The 26,400-nt window shown below is 38.9% G+C and overlaps 2 protein-coding genes across 2 annotated transcripts in view; both read right to left on the reverse strand.

Annotated features, from left to right (window-relative positions):
- Window positions 1-559: 559 nt before the first annotated feature.
- Window positions 560-7,831, reverse strand: LOC140230531 (neurotrypsin-like). Its single transcript, XM_072310674.1, has 5 exons — window positions 7,429-7,831; window positions 5,787-5,805; window positions 3,199-3,500; window positions 1,813-2,169; window positions 560-792 (listed from the first exon to the last, which is right to left on the reverse strand). Exons 1-5 carry the CDS (start codon window positions 7,829-7,831, stop codon window positions 560-562), a joined length of 1,314 nt encoding a protein of 437 aa, XP_072166775.1.
- Window positions 7,832-7,984: 153 nt separating this feature from the next.
- LOC140230532 (scavenger receptor cysteine-rich domain-containing protein DMBT1-like) overlaps window positions 7,985-26,400 on the reverse strand; it is a 38,477-nt gene continuing 20,061 nt past the window's right edge. Inside the window, exons 9-12 of the mRNA XM_072310675.1 lie at window positions 13,518-13,707; window positions 12,379-12,717; window positions 9,124-9,158; window positions 7,985-8,047 (exon numbers count right to left, since the gene is read on the reverse strand). Coding sequence (XP_072166776.1) covers window positions 7,985-8,047; window positions 9,124-9,158; window positions 12,379-12,717; window positions 13,518-13,707 — 627 coding nt within the window. The remainder of the gene's footprint in view (window positions 8,048-9,123; window positions 9,159-12,378; window positions 12,718-13,517; window positions 13,708-26,400) is intronic.

A 26,400-nucleotide genomic window follows, 5' to 3' on the forward strand; every position in this document is an offset into this window, starting at 1 on the left:
CTTTACGCAACAACTTTTTTCTTTAATTATATTGATTATTGCATGTAATAATATGTTTGTCTAAACAAAACTCTGAGTAAAATAAGGCTTCGTACGTGTTGTTATCAATCCATGTACATTAACCCTTTCTGTGTTAATGACTTAAATGTACACGAAATTCACATGATCAGAAATTAATGTGGCACACAGAGAATTAAACCTCAATCACGTCACATCTTCCTAAGACGTAGCCTTCCATTTTGGCAACTTAACTTCCGCATTCTTTGAGTATTAAAGCAGAAATGATATTCATTCTGGCCAAACACAGTCACTTTCTTTGACACATATTACCTTTAACCTTACAAAGTAGGTAATGTCATTCCATGGAGAATAGGAAAGACGCGAAACAGTACTTTAGTTTTAACTCGAAAAGTTACGTAATGCTACAAAACCAGCCAAGTTTCACATCGTGACACATGTGTGTATTAAGGCACTGGTTGACAAAAATACATAGAAAGAAACAGAGTTTGGTTAAAGAAATTGGGTTTAGCTGGTTAACTTTCTTTCATAGATGATTTATTCAAACATGAAGTGTGGCATCATTCTTTATATCGATGTATTTGATGCGTTCGTCGAAGGTGGCGCTCGTCAAACTTGTTTTCATCTCCCTGCACCTCATGGTGGGTAGTGACCGGAATTTCACCATTTGGCACAGGACCGAGGTTGTAATCACAAAGACCAGTGCAAGGGCGATGGAAAATCCACAGGCAACTGCAAGGGACACTACAGTCGCACTGTTCTCAGGAATCACGACTGTACGAAAATAAACAGATTTATGTGATTTCTGTGAAAACCTCGTCTATTCTTTAATGGATTCGGAACTGATAAATACTGCAGTGTAAACATTCTTTCTTTTTTTCGTTGGAGAAAAGATGGTAATGAGTACAACCGAAAATACATGCCGCAATATTGTAATAATAATAATCAGAAAGAGCAATATACCTCATACAGGTGGATAGGTTACATTTTAAGTCTTTTGAAGTGTAAAATATTATTAACAATTTCATGTGTACACGGTTTCTCTGTACAAATTGGCAAAACACTAATTTTGGTCCAACATGAATATGCAGATTTGACCCTCCTTATAAAAAGTTTTTTTTTTTTGGGGGGGGGGGGGAGGGATAATTTTGCATGCATTTCAACTATTGTCTAGAGTTCCTATATTTCAAAAAAAAATGTGAATTTCTTTAATTTCCCCTGGGGAAATGAAAACAAAATCCTTTGTTGTGTGAATGTATTCTGCATGGTGAGGTGTGCATGGGCGGGGATTGGGACTTTGATGCGTCGCCACCTGAGAGTCCTTGCGAGTTAAAGAATTGGTTTAATTCGTTCCAGGTAGCTCAAACATCAGCTGAGAAAGCTTGTTGCAAGTTTTAGAAACTATGCAGTAATTGCTCAGCGGGTAGCGACAAATATAGCTGATAGTCTCACCATTTTGTAGGCATTTTCAATTACGCAGCTACTTTTACAGTGGCGGGTCCATAGGGAGTGCACCGGGCTATTCTTTGTTAAAAATGGAGGGGCGCCCCCTATAATTCTTTGTTAAAAATTGAGGGGCGCATACCCCCTTTAATCTTGTAAAGGCGCCCCCCCCACCCTCCCCCCCCCTTTCGAAATTCCTGGATCCGGCCCCCTGTTTTACCAGCTTTTTTTAAGTAGATGGTGACATGAACATGTAGCCTGAATAGATAAAAATATTATAAACATTTCAAAGGACATATGAAATAATAATATCATGTACTCTCATGGAAATATGGACAATATTTCTCATACCACAACGAATCGCTGCATCTGCACTGTTCTCCTTGGTACAGATGTCAGATGAAGGATTCGCGGGACACGAACTTAAAGAGCGTTCCCAACCATCGCAGTTGACGTACGCAAGATGAAACGGTCTGCTGCCATTGACTCGAGGAACGCTGTAGGCCTGAGCACCGTACGACTGGTAACCGAGCTGTCGACACGCCACCTCTGCATCCCGCGAGTCCCAACCACTATCACACACTGTACCCCATTTTTCCTCGTGAAATATCTCCACCCGACCTTCGTGGTACGTAGATCCGCCTACCAAACGAATCGGCGCATCGTAGGTAATGGACCAGGGTGGTGTAGAAGGAACCTCAATATCACCTGTGTGGACGATACGATGAAAAGAGGGGGAAGTTGTCAGTTAAGGGTGAGGAGAGTAGAAAGCAAGAAAGGAATCTCAAATCAGTGTCAAATGCACTTTTAAATACTGTTTATGGAAAGCCTCAATCGTGGAGACTCGCTTTAGCGCCTGGACGAGAAAATAACTTTGACCATTAAACTTCACAAAAGCTTTTTGCTTCTGACTGGAAGGCATGAAAGTGCCTTTCAGTGCGATGATAAAAACTCGCCAATCTACCTTCTTCTCATAACAAGGTGACCGAGACAGTGTAGCCATTTATCTTTCTCTGCCTTTCATTTTTAAGCAAGGAACATTAATATGCAACAAGACAGAAGCCCTCGCTTGAGCTTAAATGAATCGCATTTGAGCAAGTCGCCCATAAGCGTAGAAACTTAAACCAGTTTTGCGAAGTAATTTTCTCCTCCATCCGGATCTGATCTATAGTGTGTATAATATCTCTTGGTCATTCCTGTACAATACAGACAGCTGGATTGGGTAAGATGCCCAGCTTGTTTCATAGCCTGCCGTCTAGACAGTCTTTCTATTATTAGTTTGGTTGACTTTTGTCAGTACTGTTCACGGGGGTGTTTGGGAGTTCATCTCACTGATTGCCTGCCTGTAAAGAATCAGCTGGAGTTTCAGCTTTTCTTACGGGTACAGGATTTTGCACCATTTTTTCCATTAAAGGGAAATGAAACAGAAGATACTGAATCATTTGAAACATCACTGCCATGATGATACTTTACAATGATGAGAGGGAAAGGGTCGTATTTTCTGATTATCAACCAAACGTATGGTAACTAATCAAGATTATAAGATTGTGATATGACGACTTCATCTCGTATCATTTGAATACTTTGAACCAGTATGTCTGATCCGCAAAATTCTTTCTTTATATTTGATTACCTCTTATTGTCAAAGTCACATGAACATGGGGGGGGGGGGGTGGACTGTACTACGATTAAGAGAGAGGGGTTTTATCAACAGAGGGGAGCTCGAACAAATCGCACATTGAACGCCAGCATCATCCTGGTGTCCACAGTCATTGTTGTACCATCCGTTGGAGGGACACCTAGCTAGACTCGACTCCCAGCCGTTACATCTAACGTTGTCAAGTAGAATGAACCCCGATCCTTCTCCGTACGTCCCTCCTCTCACAGCCCGCGCGTAGCTTGTGGAATATCCGAGTTGTCTGCAGACGACAAGGGCATCATAGTCATCCCAGTTACCATCGCACACTGTGCCCCAATCTCCATCGTAATTGATCTCAACACGACCTTCGTAGTACGAGCTCCCTCCGACAAGGCGGATGCTGATGGGCGGGGAGGAGGTGGTGGCCGGGTCTTCATGCGGATCGTTCCAGGGATTGTAGGTTGTGAAGTCATACCGATCTGATTAGAGATAGAGGAAGTCCATACAGATAAAATGGAGTTTATTATAAACTGAATACAATGAACTTTAAATCAAATGCACCCGTGATGTTTCATATGCTGAAATATAATTGAAAAGACCAACCTTCAAGACAGTCTACAATATAATCGAGAAAGAATGCGGTGTACATTTTCTATGTCGTGTACTTTGTTTACGGAAAGCAATCTGTACGTGGTCTTTTTGGAGGCTTGGCTGCGGGTGATTGTTTCCCCCTGACATGAAAAACGGAGGCAGTGAACACCAAGACTTCATAATCAGTCACAATCACCAAATGACCAACTCTCCAACGATCGCAAATTGTTAATGTCTATATTATATTTCATTTTCGACTTAAGCATCTAATATGGATTCAGGTACCACCAACATCTTGCAAGTATTTGGATACCTCTTGCGAGAATTCGTTTTTGTATCCCTTCTGATAGTCATGGAATCATCAATATCATTAGAAACTTGAGAACAGCTTGATCTACAATTATAATGTACGCGATGGTCTATTTTTTTTTTTTTTTTTTGCAGTTCGCTTCAATTCGTATAGTATTGCATCGATTTTAACTGGCATTTTCTCATACTCTGAAACTCACTGATGTTATTTCAATAAAAAAAGTAACGATTATTTCAAATCGATATGACATCAATTATAGGCAAATATCAATTCTACCAATCATTAAATCATTAAAAATCATTAAAAGACGGCGTTTGTTTCACAAATTAACATTGTATAATATACCTCCTAACCAATTTGGAATGAGAAGCTATCGTGTCACCTATTATACAATTGCAGTCCAAATATAAATTAGTCTGATAAGAAAAAGTAAAATCTTAAATAAGAGTTGAACGGTTATATGAATTTGACTGAAATTGGATGAAATAAAAGAAAGTTCTTGTTCAGTGGATATGAATATTTAAATGAATGAGCTAACCATGTCATAACCTCACAATTTTCCATTGATTGTGTACAACAAAAAATGATGAAAATTCATTGTTTCTGTCATTAAAGTCTTGAAATAAGACGTTATCATGATTATTCCTGGTTGAATAATTATAGACTAGTGATCAGTATGAGGATTTGAGCCTCGGCCTTACTTGCGTCTGAACGAAAAGCTAGAAATTTCACAGTTTTATGCACAAACTATATGACAAGTTGTGAGGAGATGACACGCAAACTTTGTCATTTGCATATTCATATTGACTGTTCAAGAACTCTTTCCCGAAAAATTACCAAAACTTCAAAATGCCATAATTTCCTTTTCATCCGATATTGATCAAAACTATACCGTTGATCTCTTGATATTTTCCTATTTTTTTTATCAGATTAACTTATACTTGGACTGGTTTCCCCCTTTAAACTTCTTAATAAAGATTCGCATCTTTGTGGAGCCTTGCATGTATGACCCTCTGTAGGCATCGTAGGCCTACTCACTTCGGCCGATGATTGGCCTTCGTATTTTAGTCTGCAAAAGATTGCCAAACGAACGGGAGGGTTTGGAAGCGTCGTCAATTGTTCGCGAATGTCGTTTTTACTTCGGCGAGAATTTCAAACATGTTGAAATTTTTGGTCGTGATTTGCTTGTGATCTGTTCTCGAAAGTGTCTTTAAAGCCTCGTCGTTATGCGCAAGACCTTCGCAAGAAACACGCGCTGTTCGCAAAATGCTCGTGAAACCCCAAACAGACCCCGAAACTTTGGAGAATGTCTCGCGTATGTTTCGCGAAATCTGCGAAGTTTTTCCGATCATTTTACGACGTAACCACAAACTGTTCGCGTACCTTTTGAGAGATTCTCACGAACGTTTAGCCATGTTAGCGCATGTTTAGGGATGTACTATGACCTACGTTTTCTACAAATCAAAATCGTAGCATACATCTAAACATCAAACAATAATTAACAACTAGAAATAGAATAAAGACTAGCAAAGAGAAATGAATGTTTGATACACAAAAAAATATAAAAAGATCGCAGAATACACTTAAAATGAATCTAAAGTATGATAAAAATTAAATTTGAATCTAGAGATTATGTGTTGGAGAAACTGCAAAAAAATCAAATGCTTTACTAGTGGAGATAGGTCCTAAGAAAAAACTCTAGGCACGCACACAATAGAGAAATGAGAGATAAAAAGAAAGGAGAAATACAGGAAAAAATAACTTTAACTCAAGACAGCTCCCAACTCTCCTTGGGTACATTTTTCTCCCATGATAATTGAAAAATTTGCGTTGTTCGCATTTCCTTCGCGTGTTCTTCTTGTTCGTAAATTGCTGTACTTTAGCAATGATACACACGACATTCGCACATACGTCGTGAGAACTTCGCACATACGTCGTGAGAACTTCGCACAAATTGCACAAGAATGGTTTTCGGCTTCATTGTCGGAACACATTCGGAGAAAACTTTTCCGAATGTTGGATTTTGTCATTCGCGTCCTTCGCCAATCGTTCGCGTGCTCCTTGAAATCAGACCTCTACCAAGTTCACGCGAAATTGAAAACGTCCATATATTCGTATTGACATCTTGTGTCAATTTCGGGACAGTGTGACGCAATCCTTAGTCTCACATGTATCAAAATGGTATACGCCGCGATTCGTGCTATATATCCCATAATGCAAAATTTACCTGTATACAATGTGCTGTATAGTGTTTTGTAAAAGTGATTATTCTTTTTATTTACGTATGGGCCTTCTGGGCCACATGCAAGTCGAGTTATGCTAAGATGGTGGTGTCCGATGTATTTCCTTCCCCCTTTGTCAATGATGAAATTATGCAATATCGCTTTTTTTCTAGTTGTGTTATTTCAAGATAATGTTACACTTTTGACAATTCTTGCGTTGATTTGTTTGTCCTCCTTTTATACTTTCAAACTGATGAAAGTATTAATGCCGAATCTGGAGAAAATGCAATAATGAAGAAAACGAATTGTGCTAAAGCACAGACCCTATAGACATTCATCAAGATACCATCTTTTTTAAATATCGAATCTAATTTACAAAGAACCCAGAATTATCTTTCGTTTCTCCAGGTGAACAATTTCTCTGCCGTGTAATATCAAAATATCTTTCTTTCGAGCATGAGCAACACAGACGATGTTTTATCAAAAGTTTTGGTGTGTTTTATGTAAGTTTCTCTTTCCATCTCCTTAAGTATTTCTTCACAGTTTTGGTACGTTAAGAATTTTGAAACAGACCTTATAGCGGCAACGACACGACAACGTCCGAAGAATAAAGTTCCTCCAAAATTCCAATAAAATCGCAAGAGAGAGAGAGCAAAGGGTACCGTTTTAACAGACACACGACGAAAACCTCATCCGGGTAGGTTTCTACAACCACGCCTACCTGCCAATGAAATAATACAGAGCGTACCATTGTAAGAAAGATTCAAAGTTGATTGGATGAAAATCGGCTTCGGAATGTCTGAGATATCCAAACACAGAGTAAAACACAGCGATCCTAACAACAGGTTGGTCCCATCTTTTATTAGGATTGCCCTGTTTTGCATATCTCTCCCTTTTCAAAACCAATTTTCATCAAATAAACGTTGAATCTCTTTTGAAATTAATGCTCTTTCATATTTCAGAAGAGGTTTCTCTCTCTCAAAAAAGTTTGAAACCTGAAGTTTGGTCTCAATCAAAAATACACTATCCCTTTAACAGGCAAGGTAAAAATAATAACAATAACAATAATGATAATAAATAAATAAATAAATAAGTACATAAATGAATAAATCAATCAATCAATCAATATATCCTGATGTTACCCGGACGTTGCCGCGATGATTCTTAGTTTGAAAGGCTTTGTTAAAAAGGGGTTTTAGCCTCACCACATTGAACGCCAGCATCTTCCTTGTGTCCACAGTCATGGTGGTACCATCCGTTGGAAGGACAGCTAGCTAGACTCGACTCCCAGCCGTTACACTTAACGTTGTCAAGTAGAATGGATCCTGATCCTCGTCCGTAAGTCCCTCCACTCACAGCACGTGCGTAGCTTGTGGAATATCCGAGTTGTCTGCAGACGACCCGGGCATCATTGTCATCCCATTCGTCATCACACACTGTGCCCCAGGCTCCCTTGCGATAGATCTCAACACGGCCCTCGTAGTACGAGTTCCCTCCGACAAGGCGGATGCTGATGGGTTGGGAGGTGGTGGCCGGGTCATACCGGGGAGGTGGAGCTACCTCATATGCCAGGTCAAACCAATCTGATTGGAGACAGAGGACGTCCATACTGATAAAATAATATTTGTTATAAACTAAAATACCATAAAAGTCAAATGCCTCAGTATTTTTTTTTTCATAATTATGTTGAAACATCATTACAAAGACTTGCGTCAAGATAGAATGCGGTGCACATCAGCACTAAACATGTTGTGTACTTTGTCAATGGTAAGCAATCTCATACGCGGTCTTGTTGGAGGCTTGGCTGTGGGGGATTGTTTCCCCCTGACAGGAAAAAAACGGAGGCAGAGAACACCAAATGTTCAATCACAATCAAGAAATTACCAATGCTCCCACGATCGCAAACTTTTGATGTCTATTTCAGTTTCAAACTTAGCGGCTAATATGGATCCAGGTAACACCAATCTTTCTATTTATTTGGATACCTCTTGCAATAATTCGTTTTTGTGTCCCTTTTGATAGTCATGGAATCATCAATATCATTCGAAACCTGAGAACAGCTTGATCTACAATTATTATGTACACGATGGTTTTTTTTTTTCAGTTCGCTTCAATTCATATAGTATTGCATCGGTTTTAACTGGCATTTCTTCAAACTCTCTGAAACTCGCTGAGGTTATTTCAATAAAAAAGATACGATTACTTCAAATCAATGTTAAAGCAATTAAAGGCAAATATCAATACTACCAATCGATTTTTATCATTACGTATGTATAAGTTCTCTAGAAAATCATTAAATGACGGCGTTTGTTTCACAAATTATACATTGTATAATAAACCTCCTAACCAATTTGGAATGAGAAGCTACCATGTCACCTATTATACAATTGAAACTTTGTTAACAACAAAACAAAACAAAACAAAACAAGAGACATTGTCTTCTGGGAAACATTCAATACCGTTGACAGTGGAATATGGATTGGCCTTAAGGGGATACGACAGTAAAAAATATGCCAGTCCATATCATTATTATCGATTTTGGACATCTTGGGCAGAAGCATCAATTTGGTATGAAAAAGTGACTATTTACAACTTTCCAATGAAAATTCCCGCTCCGCAGAGATTATCAATTTTGCAAAACCGTCAGCACATAAGCCAGTGTGACTTTCAAACTTATTAGTCTGAAATACTTGACATTATCTTTGGCTCTCGTCAATATTTATGAGTCCTTTATTGCGTCATACCGCCCGTCACTTACTCAGTATGTCAGAAATATATTTTTCCCACCCCTCAATGTTAAAACATTTTCTATATTTAAAGAAACTATAAATTATTCTCCTGAAGCTCTCCGGAGGCTGTCCGGAGGCTGTCCACCGTCTTCTCCGGATAGCAATCCTCACCGGAGGCCACTCGAGGCTACCCTGCGTTGTGTGGCCTGTTACCAAGACGGTGCATATGAAAGGAACTGTTCAAATTCGGCCCTGATCATTATTTCGTGAGGGCATATTGAACTATCACATGACCGCCAGTGGAATTTCTGTAGGCTCCAACAGCAACTTGGTGAGCGACGGCAAGATCTTCGTTTTGATGTGCTGTTTCATTCGTGAAGTTCATACACTTGTAAAAAACATCGGTGTTAGATTTAACACCACTGGTGTTAAATCTAACACCGATCAAACTTCAATAAAGGACCACACCCACAGGTGTTAAAAATGCACTGTGATGGTGTTGAAAAGTGTTCACCTGACACTTCGTGGTGTTAATTTGACACTGTACCTGGTGTTATTTTGACACTGTACTGGTGTTAATTCAAAAATGACACCACATGGTGTTGATTTGATATTTGTTGGTGTTAATATCAATGGTTTAACACCCGCCCAGCTTCAATAAGAGACCACACCAGCTGGTGTTACTTTGGTGTAAATTTATTTTCACATTTTTTTAAAAATCTAGTATTTTGATGTAAAAATCTAGTATTTTGATGTAAAATTCTTGATCGTCTTGTTTAAATTAAAAATCAACAAGAAGTGCAGTTACTAAGAAACTCTTCAAAAAACAGTTTAAAATTTGGAAATGACACCCGGAGGTGTTAAAGGACAAGTTCTCCTTCATAGACATGTGGGTTGAGTGCATGCAGCAATATTAGTAGAACACATCAGTGACAGTTTGAGCAAAATCGGACAATCCGTTAAAAAGTTATGAATTTTTGAAGTTTCTGCTCAGTCACAGCTGGATGAAAAGACTACTATAGCTTATGATGTCACATGAGTACAACGATATAAAGAAAGAATAAAGAAAATTCAACATATTTCTATTTTTCTCGCATAACAAAAGACCACTCAACTTCTCTCTTTCTGAAGGCAGGGGGAATAATACTACCCTTAACATACGTCAGTAGCAAGTCGAAGAAATGTGCACTTTATTCAAAAAGTAAAGTTTTGTGAAATTCTCTTTTTATTTTCTTTATATACAGTAGTTGTACGCATGTGACATCATACATTGTAGTAGTCTTCCCTTCCAGCAGTGACTGCGCAGATACTTAAAAATATTCGTAACTTTTGAATGGATTGTCCAATTTTCCTCAAACTTTCACTGATGTGTTCTACTAATAATGCTGCATTTTCTCAATCCTTATGTACATGAAGGTGGACTTGTCCTTTAATTTAACACCATAAATGAGCACCGAGCTCGGTGTTCACTATTTAACACCGGACTTTTTGCAGTGTAATATTAACTTCTTAAAATCCAGTCCAAATATAAGTTTGTCTGATTAGAAAAAGTAAAATCTTAAGAGTTCAACGGTATAAAGTTGACTGAAATATGATAAAAAATAAGAAAGTTGCGAAATTTCGAAGTTTTGCTAATTTCTGCTAAACAGTTCTTCTACAATGGATATTGAATGTGCAAATGAGTGTGCTAACCGTGCCACACCTCGATGATTGGCCTTTAAACAACTTCAAAGGAAATTGAAAACGTCCAGTGACGAACTGACATCTTGTGTTAATTTCGGGACAGTGTAACGCAATCCTTAATCTCACATTTATCAACAAGGTATGCACTGCGATTCGTCCTGTAAACTCTATAATGCAATATTTTTATCTGCATACACAAATCTGTGTTGTATAGCGCTTTGTAAAAGTGATTATTCTTTTTATTTACATTATGGTCTTACTGGGTCCCATCCAAGTCGAGTTCTGCTAAAATGGCAGTGCCCAGTGTTTTTCCTTCCTCCGTTATCAATGGTTACATGATGCAATATCGCTACTTTTCTAGTTGTGTTATATCAATGTTCCTCTTTGGACAATTATTGCGTTGATTTGTTTTTCTTCTTTTACTTTCATATTTTTCAATCTATTTATGCTGGATCTCGAGAACATTGAACAGGATACCATTTTTTTTTATATCTGGAATCGAATTTACAGACAATCGGGAACTGTCTTTCGTTTCTACAGGTGAAGAATCTCGCTTCCGTGTAATATCAAAATATCTTACTTTCGAGCATGAGCAACACAGGCGATATTATCTTTTGTATTTTTTATGTGTTTTATGGAAGCAATCTCATCTCGTTAAGTATTACTGCATAGTTTTAATACGTTAAGAATGTTGAAACTCTGAAGTCCTGTCTTTACCAGACCCTATATCAGCAACGACACGACAACGTCCGAAAAATAAAATTCCTCCAAAATTCCAATAAAACCGGAAGAGAGAGTAAAGGGTAGGCCTACCGTTTTAACAGACACAGAACGAAAACCTTCACCTAGGTTTCTACAAACACGCCTACCTGCAATCGACGCTTATTGTCCTAGATTGTGCACATAGTCAATGCACTCACTGATCTCAACTACATGTACATAAACAATGACTGAAATCAGTGGTTGTTACAATCCATGCACGTTATCGACGCGCGGTGAGTTAATCATTCTTTGTCTGCAATGCTGCGCATGCGGGTTGAGAGTATCAACGGAATTTTACCCCAATTGCCTTCTAGTAGAAGGGTTACGAGGACACTGTCACGGTGTCAGAGTAATGCTAGGGTAGAATTTTGGAGAGGTTACCGCGGCAATTTCGGAGGAACTTTCTGCGGGACCGTTTTAAAGGGATTGGGTAGCTTTGGTGGAAATGAGGATTGGGCTTTTAACTTTTTGCGAGATACCAAGAAACTACTTATGAAATAATACACAGCGCACCATTTGAGAGGGATTCAAAGTTTATTAGATGAAAATCGGTTTCGGAATGTCAGAGATATCCAAACACAGAGTAAAACACAGCGATCCTAACAACAGGTTGGTCCCATCTTTTATCACGATTGCTCTGTTTTGCACATTTCCCACTTTTCAAAATAATTTTCATCAAATAAACATTGAATCGCTTTTGATATTCATGCCCTCTTTTATTTTTCAGAAGAGGTTTCTCATTATCTCACACACACACACACACACACACACACACAAAATTGAATTAAACCCTGAAGATTGGTCTCAATCAAAACTGCACTAGGCCTATCCCTTTAACAAGCAAGATGAAAATAATAATAGTAATAACAATATGAAGAATAAATGAATGAATAAACAGATAAATACATCCTGACGTTACCCGGACGTTGCCGCGATAATTCTTAGTTTCAAAGGACCTGTTAAAAAGGGGTTGAGTCTTACCACATTGAACGCCAGCATCATCCCAGTGCCCACAGTCGTTGTTGTACCATACGTTGGAAGGACAGCTAGCTAGACTCGACTCCCAGCCGTCACAGCCAACGTTGTCAAGTAGAATGGATCCCAATCCTTCTCCGTACGTCCCTCCCCTCACAGCCCGTGCGTCGCTTGTGGGGTATCCGAGTTGTCTGCAGACGACCAGGGCATCATCATCATCCCATTCGTCATCACACACCGTCCCCCAGTCTCCATCGTGATAGATCTCAACACGACCCTCGAATTCCGACCTCCCTCCGACAAGACGGACGCTATTGATGGTAGGCGGGGAGGTGGTGAACGTATCTGAGCACGAAACGTGGAGAAAACTCACTCATGTTATCCTCTTTCCTTGTCCAACATTTATTAATGAATATCATACGTACAAGCCCTCAATGTTATGACTATAATACACTGCCGAACTTTCCGTCTTGCTGTTCAACATTGCATTACCTGTTTGTTTATATATCAATATTATCTTCCGTGGACATGGATGTTAATGAGCACATGCACTTGTCATTGAACCCTCTAACGTTTTTACGTCACTAACGTTGGTACATCACTTCCATAATACAACCCTACAAGGTGATACCGTCAAAAGCGGGTAAGATTCTATTTTGGATCTGAGCCGGCACGCATCTCACTATCTACGCGTGTATTTGTGATTTAAAACTTGCTTTTTGATCACCCACTTTCTGAACTCTTGGATTTTGCAAACATGGCGTCCCCGTACACTGGCGAATCTGTGCAGAAACTCTCCTCAGATGTTTTCCAACAGCTTCGTCTCGAGAACAAAGAGATGCTGAAATCCATCAATGCAACTATTCACGAAGCTGTAAGCAAGGAATTCACGAAGCTACTCGACCGTCTCGACGAGCAACAAGGGCGAATTCATGAACCTGGAAGTAGCCCAACAAACCAGGCGTCAACAATTGCCCAACTCCGAGCCACGGTCGACGTTCAATGTGACACCATTCGGAATCTTCAAAACTCCATCGCAGACCTGGAACAATACAGTCGACGTAATTGCCTACAGATCTTTGGAATCCCTGAGAATCGCGAAGAGTGCACAGACGACATTGTATGTGAAATCGCGAATGCCCGGCTTGGAGTGACGCTGTCAAAGGCGGATATCGACAGATCACACCGGACCGGATATCCGACGAGCGAATCTGCACAGCAGACATCCGGTAAGAGCCCTCCGCGTACAATTCCCCGAAGAGGCGCCCACGTCCAATTGTCGTGAAGTTCGTCTCCTACCGACTGCGTCAATCCGTTATCTCCCAGCGACGCAAACTGAAAAGAACCGGCATTGTGAAACAGGAACAACTGACCAAACAAAACCAACAACTCCTGAGAGAGACACTGAGAAGCAAAAAAGTTGTGACTGCCTGGTCAAGCGACGGCAAGATCATAGCTAGAGTCAACGCGACGAGTGGGAGAACCATCAATAGGGTGATCAGGAACGTCGCATATCCCTGTAGTAGTTTGACTTCACTCCATCCCCCCCCCCCCCTTCCCGGTCTGCCTCACACTTAATTTAATGTTTTGTTTTGTTTCGTTTTGTTTTGATCTGGGGCTACTTGCTCAGCAGGTCTTCTTTTTTTTTAATCATCACACCTTTTGTATTTTGGTAGAGTGATTAATTCGTATTTTGTACATGCCTCATTGTAAATTTCCTTGTTTATTTTGTGATAAAACAGTCAGAAATAATCAGGATGCTATTTTATGTGTAAGCTGTAATGAATGAAGTCACTTGAAGTGCGCAAATATATCTGATAATGTATTCAAATCAGATGAAGATTGGATATGTGATTTGTGTGTTTGGAAATTGTTACCAAGTAATAATTGTACACAAGATGAGGTTTTCAGTAACGGCAACTGTAAAGAAACGGTAATTAATCATGTGCCTGGGCGTGTTATGCCAGCACCTTCCTCTCAATCGGCATCCGCGATTAATCCTGATATTTCTAAAATGAAAGGGGTAAAGATCGCCCATTTGAATTGTCTGTCATTGTTGAAACATATCGATGAAATTAGAGAAACAATTCATAGGTTGGATTTGGATATTTTTACTCTTAGCGAGACACATCTCTGTGCAGAGATTGATGACAGAGAAATCAATGTCCCTGATATTTTGATAAGACGAGATAGGAATAGATTTGGTGGAGGTGTGGCTTTCTATATAAAAGATCACTTTTCTTTTGTTGTGAGAAGTGATATAACGAAAGATGTAATGATTGAGTTACTTGTTATAGAATTGAGATTGGTAAAACAAAAACCATTGTTGGTGACTTGCTGGTATACGCCCCCGAATTCGTCATTAGAAATTTTTAATGCCTTCGAATGTGTAATGCAGAAATTGGATGAATCATAATTGATTTCCTAGTAATTGGAGATTTGAATTGTGATGTTTTGAGTCAGAGTAAATCATGGCAAACGAAGAAGTTATTTGATATTATGGAAGCATATAATTGTACCCAATTAATAACACGCCCAACGAGAGTAACTGAAACTTCCTCAACTGCAGTTGATTTACTATTAACTAATGTGTCATCTAAATTAGCATCCAGCGGTGTATATGAGCTGGCTATGACTGATCATTTCATGATATACTGTGTTTACAGTAAAGGTTATAAAACTTCAGATAAACCCCAAGTACATAAATGCAAATTTGTTCGCAGTTATAAGAAATTTGATGAAGAAACATTTATAGAAGACATCGGAGATATCAAATGGGACTCTGTGTATGAAGCAACCGATGATGTAGAAATGATGTATAACAGGTTTATATCACTGTTAAACGAGGTCATTGATCGCCATGCAGAAGAATGCAAAGAATCTCCGTGGATGACAAGTGACATCCTCACTCTGATTCGTGATAGGGACAAGCTTAAAAGAAAGGCAAAAAGATCGACCCTCGGACTGGGAAAACTATAAGATGGTTAGAAATGATGTGACTTTCAAAATTCTTCAAGTTAAACGCCAATTTATTATGAATAAGATTGAAATAGCTGGAAATTCTACGAGAGAAATTTGGCAATCTTTGAGGTATGTGTTACCAGGAAAAAAAAACAGACTCACAAATCTCTTCAATCAATGTAAATGATGAGATAGTTAGTGGTATAAAGGCTTAGCCAGGGCTCGACACTAATGGTGGCCCGGTGGCCCGGGGCCACCAAAAACGCACGTCGGGCCACCAAAATTTCAGAACTGAAGATTTTGGTGGCCCGATCGGGCCACCAAAAAAGTCGGAGGTTTGCCTTTACTTTTGGAAATGAACAGCGGTAACAATCGACTCCGTAAGATGCTAAAATAAATGTCAGATTTTTGCTTTTAATTTTGGAAATGAATAACGGTAATTTTCGACTCCGTATGATACTAAAATAAATGTCGGATGTTTGCTTATACTTCTGGAGATGAATAACGGTAAGATTAATCTCCGTACGGTGCTAAAATTAATGTCAGATATTTGATTTTGTGTTTGGAAATGAATAAGGATAACATTCGGCTCCGGAAGATGCTGAAATGAATGTCGAATGTTTCTTTGACGTTCGGAAATGAATAATAATAATAATATTCAATTCCGTACAATGATAAAATAAATGCCGGATGTTTGCTTATACGTTCGAAAGTAAATAATAATAACATTCGGCTCAGGAAGATGCTAAAGTATATGTCGAATGATCCCTTTGACGTTCGGAAATGAATAACAATAATATTCAACTCCGTAACGATGATTTATGTTGGATGTTTGCTTTTGCTTTCGAAAGCGAATAGAACATTCAGCTCCGGAAGATGCTAAAATAAATGTCAGATGATTGCTTTTACGTTTGGAAGAGAATAGTAGTAATATTCTGCTCCATACGATGCTAAAATAACTGTCGGATGTTTGCTTTTAAATTTAGAAATGAATAACAGTAACATTTAGCTAACATTAGGCTTATAGATCATCATAAAAGTTGATGCCTATTTAGGTGGTCAAAATTTATATTTGAAATGAGAAAGTGGGAGCATTTGCAGACATTTGTAAACATCCGACATTTGAGCCTTCGGAATAACGAACCTTCGGAATAACGAGCTGTAACCAAATTTTCAGCTCTTACTTTGCATTTAATAGATCTATAAATTTTTATGAAACCCGAAATTCGTGCAATATGTACGTTCCATTTTACCGATATAAGATATCAAGAAGTAGTATAAGATTTGTAGGTCCAAAATTGTGGAACAGTTTAAACATTGATTTAAAACAAAGTCCATCTCTTGCATCATTCAGAAGAAAATATAAGTTACAGCTTATTTCAAATTATTGCATAAATGTGTAGTCTTATCTGGCTTAGTGCTTCATAATGTCCTGTTTTGTAGACTGTTTTCGTTTTGTAATTGTTTATTTTGTCCTCTGTAAGTATTATAGTACTTGTAATTGTTTTATGTGCTTGTTGTTAATTATTCTATAACGCTTCAATTGATACTGTTAATTATGATATCATTATTTTAACTGACTCTCTTTTTCTTCATTTCGTCTATGGGGTTCGGCCTCGAAAGGTCAATGGCCTATTGCTGTTCCCCTCCACACTCGCCACATATCCTGAGTCACAAACTTTGATTTTTATACATGTGCATTATTTTGTTATTGATTGTTTTTTTTCTGTGTGTACATTTTGTTACGCTCACATGGAATCACATTGATTTCATTTTTCTTTTTTTATGAGATGTGGAAAATAAACTTGAAACTTGAACTTGAATGTTCACCTTTTTAACAATGTAGAAATTGTAGAGCAATGCTTCCTCTAGTAATAAGTTGCATTTTTGGATACAAAAGTGCCTTTGCTATACGTCACCGCATGGAATTTTGAAAACATGTACGTTTGGAACATATATATATATTCGCGTTGTATGATATTATATGTTTTCTAAGTTGCCGTGAGGGTTGAATATTTTTGGCACATCCCACAGGGTTGCCATTTAATATGCATCGTCTTCACTGTATAGATCTTGTAAAGTGATGTCTCTTCTATCATTTTCAGTACTTGTCATCGATGAAAATTGTATTTGCTGTATTGCTGGGACTACTTTTACAACTATTCACGCTAGAACAAAGGTATTTAAGTTGCGAATATCTGTGTTTTGTGACAAGAGGGCGTGAGCTTAGGTGTCAATTTGGACACTTCCCAAGGGATTAATTTTGAATGTTCACCCTTTCGACAATATAGTTATTGTAGAGCAATGTCTCCTCTATTAATAAGTTGTATTTTTTGGAAACAAAAGTCCCTTTGCTATATGGCACGATGGCATTTTAAAGGCATATACGTTTGAAAAATAATGTTCGCATTATATACGATTTGATATGTTTTATATATTGCCGTGAGGGCGGAATATTTTTGGCACATCCCACAGGGTTGCCATTTAATGTGCACCCTCTTCACTGCATAGATCTTATAAAGTTAAACCTCTTCTATCATTTCCATGACTTTTCATTGTTAAAAAGTGTGTTTGCTATATTGCCGGAACTACTTTTAAAACCATCCACGCTAGAACGACGGTGTTTGCGTTGCTAATATTTGTGTTTTGTCTTAAGGGGGCTTGAGCGTAGGTGTACCTTTGGACCATTCCCATGGGGTTGTCTTTTAATGTTCACCCTCTTGACGATACGGATATTGTAGAGCAAAGTCTCCCCTATTAACTACAATGTATTTATTAAAACAAAACTGCCCTTGATGTACGGCACGATCGAAGTTTGAAAATATGTACGTTTGGAACATATAGTATATTCGCGTTAACGATATTCAATGTTTTCTATATTGCCATGAGGGTGGTGCACTTTGGGGCACATCCCACAGGATTGGCATTTAATGTGCATCCTCCCAACAAATAGATATTTTGAAGCAATGCTTCTCCTTTCACGACATTCACTGATGTAAAAGTGTGTGGCTGTATTGCTGGAACTACTTCTAAAACCATGCACGAAAGAACGTCGGTATTTGCGTTCATAATATCCGTGTGTTGTAATTACGGGGCTTGAACGGCGGTGTAATTTTGCTTTTCAATTTTCACCCTTTTGACAATATAGTTAATGTGGAGCATTTTTTCTTTTTGAAATTATATTGCATTCTTACAAACAAAAGGACAATTGCTGTACAACCGAAACGGCAATGTGAAGGCATGGAAAATTGAAACATATTGTGCTATATGCTAGTGCATAAGAGGCCCAGATTATGTACGTGGAAATGTTTGCATCGCACTAACTGACATTGTAAACATAGGTTTCAACACTTCCGGTGTTCCAATCTCAAACCTAGAAGCATTGTTTTCATGGAAACACTGTATTTTTATCATTATGGGAGCTGATTTGCATATTATGCAGGGGTGTCACCAGCTTTTTTTCAAGGGGGTGCGTTTTGAAAGTAAATGTAAACTGTGAGATTTTTTTTTTTAAATTTGATTTATTGCCTCCTGTGTCATCGTGTACATTTACACATACATTTTGTACTACATTGTACATAATACATGTGATTGTATGCATACACGAATTCTTTCGCTATGAAGGACTATACGGGGGTACATTACGTTACGGTGTGAGATCCTCGGCGATGATCTATTCCGCTCCTTCATTGCGGAGGGTGATGGAGGGGGATACCCCCTCCCACCGTAGGAACTTTTTGTAAAAACAAGAGTGTAAAAGTGGGAGAGGGTGTAGGAGGTGGATACCCCTCCCATGGACGGACTTTTTGTGAAAAGAAGAAAAAAAAGGAGAATTGCATAACAATTAAATGCGAGCGAGCGGAGCGAGCGAGCTTGAAAAATTTTATATTTTACAATCCCAAACTGCGGTTTGTAGCTATATTTTTTCGCTTTGGAAATGAAGGGGGCGCACCAGGCGCAAGTGCTGGCAATTACTGGCGGCAACATGAGGATAATGACATAATGATTAAATGCGAGAGAGCGTAGGGAGCGAGCTTGAACATTTTGACATTTTACAGTCCAGTAACTGCCGTTCTTAGCTCTATCTTTTCGCTTTGGAGATTAAAGGGGGGGGGGGTGGCGCACCGGGCGCAACTGCTGGCAATTACTGGTACTCGCAACGTCAGGAGAATGGCAGAACGATAAAATGCGAGCGAGCGAAGCGAGCGAGCTTGAAAATTTTGGCATTTTACAGTAAAATAAAAATGTCGTTTTTAGCTACATCTTTTCGCTTTGAAAATTAAGGGGGCACAGCAGGCGCAACTGCTGGCAATTACTGGCAGTAACATCAGGAGAACGGCAAAGCGATTAAATGCGAGCGAGTTTGAAAATTTTGACATTTTACAGGCAAAAAATTACCGTTTGTAGCTATATATATATATATATATATATTTTTTTTTTTTGCTTTGGAAATTAGGCAGGACGCACCGGGAGCAACTGCTGGCAATTACTGGCAACAACATCAGGAGAATGGGATAACGATTAAATGCGAGCGAGCTTGAAAATGTTGACATTTTACAGTCCAGTAACTGCCGTTTTTAGCTCTAACTTTTCACTTTGGAGATTAAAGGGGGGGGGGGGGTGGCGCACCGGACGCAACTGCTGGCAAATACTGGAAGCAACGTCAGGAGAATGGCAGAACGATAAAATGCGAGCGAGCGAAGCGAGCGATCTCGAAAATTTTGGCATTTTACAGTAAACTAATAATGTCGTCTTTAGCTACATCTTTTCGCTTTGAAAATTAAGGGGGCGCAGCAGGCGCAACTGCTGGTAATTACTGGCAGTAACATCAGGAGAATGGCAGAGCGATCAAATGCGAGCGAGATTGAAAATTTTGACATTTCACTGTCAAAAAAACTTCCGTTTGTAGTTATATTTTTTCGCTTTGGAAATAAGGCCGGCGCACCGGGAGCAACTGCTGGCAATTACTGGCAACAACATCAGGAGAACGGGATACAAACGATTAGATGCGAGCGAGCGGAGCGAGCGACCTTGAAATTTTTGACATTTTACTGTCAAAAAAAAAAACAACTTTTGCAGCTATATTTCTTCGCTTTGGAAATGAAGGGGGCGCACAGGGCGCAACTGCTGGCAATTAGTGTTAGTAATATCTCAGGAGAGTGGCATAACAATTAAATGCGAGCGAGCGGAACGAGTGAGCTTGAAAATTTTGACACAGTCAAAAAACTGCCGTTTGTAGCTATATTTTTTCGTTTTCGAAATTAAGGGGGGCGCATCAGGCGCAACTGCTGGCAATTACTGGCAGCAACATCAGGAGAATGGCATAACGATTATATCGTCTGTATCACTTCAGTCAATCAATTTTCCTTACAACGTTTTTGTTACCCCAAGGTTCCACGATTATGTTTTCTCAATTGACTTTGTTTTGATTATGCAACCTTATTCTATGTTACCCCCCAAAGTGAAATGTTTATGTTCTTTTCGAAAAATGAAATAAAGTTTGAATTGAATTGAATTCATTAAAATGCGAGCGAGCGGAGCGAGCGAGCTTGAAAATTTTGACATTTTACAGTCTAAAAACTGCCGCTTGTAGCTATTCCTTTTCGATTGGAAATTAAGGAGGGGGGGGGGGGGCACCGGGTGCAACTGCTGGCAATTTAATACTGGCAGCAACATCAGGAGAACGGGCATAGCGATTAGATACGAGCGAGCCGAGCGAGCGAGCCGAGCGAGCGAGCGTGAAAATTTTGACATTTTACAGTCCAAAAACTTCCGTTTGTAGCTTTGTTTTTTGTTTTAGAAATTAAGGGGGGGGGGGCGGTGCGCCACTGGTAGTCAAGGATGTCGGTGGAGGTATAACCAGCAAGGGGGCGTCGAAGTGACCACGCGGGGAAGGATGTCCAAAATTTGCACTTTAGAGCATCCCCTAATTGTTTGTGTTTGTGTGTGTGTGTTTTATACATGGAAAAGTTGGGAAATAGCCCAGGTCAAATCTTTATATAGTATGTAAAGCAACACTCAGTGATCTAGCTTTGATATAACGAAGTTTAAGGTACAGAGGTGTACATTCTACATCACATTGCGCAACATTGCAGCGACTCTTTGCCGTTCGGATGTTCTGAGTACACTGCTCCATCCTCCGTATCATTCAGAATGCCAACCAGGAATCACGCTGAATCACAATCTTTTTGTCGGCTCCGGGCTTTTTGAACAATGTTTCACACTATTGATGCCTCTTTAATTACGGTTAAAAGAAATTGTAGAGAAAAAAAATTCTTGCTCACCCTTTCATGTCAATTTCGAAAGCGGTTTACTAATCCTTGAATTTACCATTTTGATTTTTTTTTTTTGTACCGGGGGGGGGGGGGGGTGGAGGGGGGGGCACGTGCCCCCCCCCCCCCCCCCCCCCCGGTTACGCCACTGATATTGGAGACCTATAACGGGGGAGGAGGGTGTGGGCGGGATATCTCCCTCCCATACGACGGAGCTTTCTCATTTTCTGAATTGATAATCCGTTGCACAATGAATGAAACATACCTTACGTATACAGTACTGTCGATAGATAATAGTAAACACTGTATGTATAGCATCAGTGCTGCCAGAGCGAGGGTGCGATTGTTTTTGTTTTTTGGTTTTTTTCCTCCTGGTGCAAAATGAAAAAAAAAAAGAAGAAAAATAAAAAAAGAACAATTATTTAGCATCCGGGGTTGAGGTCGCTCGCAGACTGAAGCAGTTTTTTTTTTTAAAGATTCTGAAGGGTGGGGGGGGGGGGGGGGGATGCGTTCGCACCCAGCGCACCCCCCCCCCCCCCCTGGTGACGCCCATGTTATGCAAATGAGGTCCAGACTATAAACATGGTGAAATGTTTGCATCGCACTAACTGACATTGTAAACATAGGTTTCAACACTTTTGGTGTTCCAAAGGTGGAGATGGGTCTCATTTTATGAAAATTGACTTAAAGGGTGTGTATAGATCTGGTCGAGGTGAGGATATAGCTCTTAACGTTTTGCGGGATATTCAGAAACCACTCTATGATATGTCAAAGAGCATGCAATTCTAAGGGGTATCAAATGTTTATTTGATGAAAATCGGTTTTGAAATGGCTGAGATATCCAAAAACAAGGTGAAACAAAGAGATCCTAATAAAGTTGTGGCCTGTCGCCTTTTATCATTATCACTATTTTGGATATCTGAGCCATTTGAAAACCAATTTTCATCAAATAAACGTTGAATCCTTATTAAAATTACATGCTCTTTCATATTTCATAAGAGGTTTTTCATTATCTCACTTTAGAATGTTCAAAACATGAATCCTCACCTCAACCAGTACTGTACAGTCCCTTTAATCTATATGCTATGCCTTATTGATTTGAACGAAATGTCAGCTTGTCAGCTAAGTTTGTTAAGACATATACTTTCAAAAATTTACAAAATGTGTTTGTTATACGATAGTTGCCAGTTGACCCCCAACATCAGCCTCAATCCGCTGGCCCAAGATTATGACAGGGGTGTCTTGTTTCAGGAAACGACTTTAATGGCTGTTCTCAGTGAATCTTAAACATACCTATTTGTTTCCCACATGGTTGTGCTGCTTTCTGACCAGACGATTGTAACAACCTTTGTATACGTCAATGTATAGGCCTACCACCTCCTATAAAACCGGTTAACGTCTACCAAAGACAATGACTTTTTCCATTGTTGATGAGCAGAAAAAACAATCAGTAAGATGTTGTTAAATCTAAACTAATGCTAATATACTTATGTGTGGCTTCATGTAGGCCTAACTGATATCTTTATACACATCATTTCCCTATATGCAAAAGTATTTCGATTCAGGGTTTGATTTGATTTGATTTGATCTGATTTGATTTATTTCTGCTTAATTCTGTTACATCAGATATGAATATATACAAGTCATTTATGACAAACAGTATATCGATATTAAGTTTTTAGTACAAAACAAAACAAGTACAAACAGCGTAGGGAACTTAAACGGAAGGGTCTCCAAAATAAGCCGAGGCTTGACGGTATGTAGACCCTATACTTAGCTACTCTGGATAGAGAGAGAAGGAAGGGATGGGGCAGAGGGAAAATTACAGAGTGTAAGTGTAACACTCCAACTACTTTACAATAATAGTAATGATAATAAATGAGTCTGCTATCAAAGTTAACACGTTCAGTGGCCTTTGCCGTAGTAATGACAGTATATGCACAATGAAAAATAGTAATAAATGAATACAAAGCATTCTACGTGTGGTTATCTGACATGAAATAACAAAATATATCGTGGTTATGCTATAGGACGATAAGTAAACCAATTTTGGCGAAATTATTTCAAGTACTCATCAATGATGCGAATGAGATTTCACGTATTGGCTCCACGAAAAAATGAATAAACAAATTGCTAATTCATATTTGGCCAATAAAGCAAAAGTTTATTCGGCTGAAATTTTCGACGTCCTACGCCTTCTTTAGAACTCCCGAAGAAGGCGAAGAATGCACTACCACTTTGTTTCTTTATATATATATATATATATATATATATATTTAGATATATTTATATCAATATATATATAGTCATTTACCTTGGGCTCACAGAGACCGCTACCGACGGTTTCACGTCCTTTCGCTGGACGATCTTTAGGCGGTAGCGGTCTCCGTGCGCCCAAGGTAAATGCCTATAACGCTCTGCTATAAAATTGTATAAGCATAGAGCACTTTTTCCTGAATCCTTCACAAACTTCGCATTTATACCTTATATATATATATATATATATATTATATATCAAGAGATTTTTGAAGATGGTTATTCTCTACTGCTAAAATCATTAAATGAGGGCCTACTTTTAGAATTGATAGGGAGTTTTTAAGTGTAGGTTTTCCTATCCATTTTCGCACTTTTGTCATTCAATTTCAAAGATTTATTATTCAATTTCGTCCCGAGAAGCAAGTGGAACGCAAATCCTAACTTCAATTTCGTCAATCGTCATTGTAATTCGTTTTTCGTCAAACATTTTCGAATACATAGCTTTCAGAGTCGTCAATTGTCATTCATATTCATCCCTCTCGCTGACGGATCGCAGAATGTGAAGATCAAATTCGTCTTTGTTCACAAAATTTCATGAATTTTTCATTCAAATTAGTCAGATGTTGTCGATTCTATATTTTGATGGTGAACCAACATTACTTTAAGCCAACACAATTTTACTTTCTCTCGTAAATTGTATCCTTACACATTATACATTAACCATTTGCTTAGACAAAATACACGAAAAACATGACTGCCAACCTAAATTGATTGAAGGATAAACGACAGTCAAAAGACATAACCAAAGACAGGACGGTCATCTTTTAAACTTTAATTCGTAATGTTCAGGTTTTCGCATTATAGTGCATGAAGCAAATTTTAATTTTTGTACCCTGGAAAGCAGCAAACATAATTATGTTATCCATTCTTTGACATTAAACAGGCTACAATTCTACACTTAAATTTCGTCTTTAATCATGTTTGCCTAGAAATCGTTTGTCAGTGTTTTCGTATGCTAGACGGTATGTGTGTTTCTATCAGTGTGTACTCGGATTGCTTCTGTGTGTTTCTGTATCTGTGCTTCTGTGTGTGGGGGGGGGGGGGGGGAGGGGGGGACACTTGTGTGTATTTTAACTCCTGAATGTAAAATGTGAACGGTTACAGAAAAAACAAATCATGAATGACTGGAAAATCACACCGGATAGAGATATGAGACGAATGTGAATGAAAATTTAGCAAAAATGATTGACAAAAGACGAAATCGATCCTGCTGTTTTGAGTGCTGTGAGTGAAACTGACGAATTTGAACTGTAAATGACGAAAATGTATGCCAAATGACTAAATTGGATGGACTCTATTTGAAAATGAACGACGAAAGAGGAATTTGAAAGTAAGATTGGCCTATTCCCAACATCCTGCGACGAAATTGAAGTAAAAATTTGCGAAATTAAATAAAAGTTTGAAAATTAATGGGAAAAGCTATATTCTGCTGGGTTGGGTGTGCCAGGGTTGCCGTGGGTAGAAGCACCAGCTCTGGTTGTCCTAGGTGGATTTTTTCGAGTAGTTGATTTGACTGGTTGAGGATTCATGCTGGTTCAAATATAGCTTGAAAGTAGTCACAATAAATTACTGACCTCAACAATGTTGTTTGCAGCAGTCTAGGTTCAAATGAATGTCCTAAATTCCAAAATATTTCCAAGATTTGAGAGATCTGAGAGACCTATTCGAAAAGCTGCTACATGTAACCGTAGAGTGACTGTGACTAAGTGCCATTCTACAGGAAAGAGTATTACCTTACAAAGTAAATGAATGGCATTTGATGAATTCTATGATACTACTTCATTCCGAATCGGAAAAGTCGACATGAAAACCAAATATTAGACTGCGATTATTAATTCAAATGTAGTCCCCACCATTCAAGAAAAATGTTCGATCAAAGAAATATGACCGATCGACAATAGTTTTGTCAGTTAAGTGCTGGCATTCGACCTTCCTCTGAGCTCAGGTAATAAATCAGACACGTCTCACAAGTTGGTCTTTTTTCACATCTTTAAAGATATTTTGCTCCTGGATGTAAGCCTACAAATCTAGACTTGAGTCGTAATTCAAACATTGAAGACAAATTCGATGGTACAAAGAATCAAGGTGAACATGCTACTTACGACAAACGGCAGAGTTTGGCATCAAAGCTGTGACAATAAGTAACAGCGCCACATTAGAAGGTGAGTGTAGAGACGCCATGTTAACTTTCATGACCACTGACTAAACCCAGTGTGTACTTTGGAAGCGCGCTGTGCCTCTACTAGATATACATAGCCAATAGTGTGCGTAGTTACGGTGTAAAATCCTCTCCGACCGATGTGGTGCAAGAATGTAATTTAGTGAGGGCTTGTCACCACATACAGTGTACTTATACCTCTCGTGTAGAAGTATTTTATGACGTACCATAGATAATGTGCGATAAAACCCAACGTTATTTTTTCAATGGAAGATAACACAGGACAGATCCTATGGGTTGAGAGGGGAGGGAAGGAACGGA

Source organism: Diadema setosum, chromosome 7 (genome assembly GCF_964275005.1).
Source record: "Diadema setosum chromosome 7, eeDiaSeto1, whole genome shotgun sequence".
Taxonomy (NCBI): Eukaryota; Metazoa; Echinodermata; class Echinoidea; order Diadematoida; family Diadematidae; genus Diadema; species Diadema setosum.

Excerpts from the sequence above, each read along its gene's own strand:
- LOC140230531 (XM_072310674.1), bottom strand. The coding sequence starts at position 7,831 with ATGGACGTCCTCTGTCTCCAATCAGATTGGTTTGACCTGGCATATGAG. Across the intron at positions 2,170-3,198 it reads GGATGATGCTGGCGTTCAAT|GTGATATTGAGGTTCCTTCT; the intron begins GTGCGATTTGTT and ends TCGTCCACACAG. Across the intron at positions 793-1,812 it reads AGATGCAGCGATTCGTTGTG|TCGTGATTCCTGAGAACAGT; the intron begins GTATGAGAAATA and ends ATTTTCGTACAG.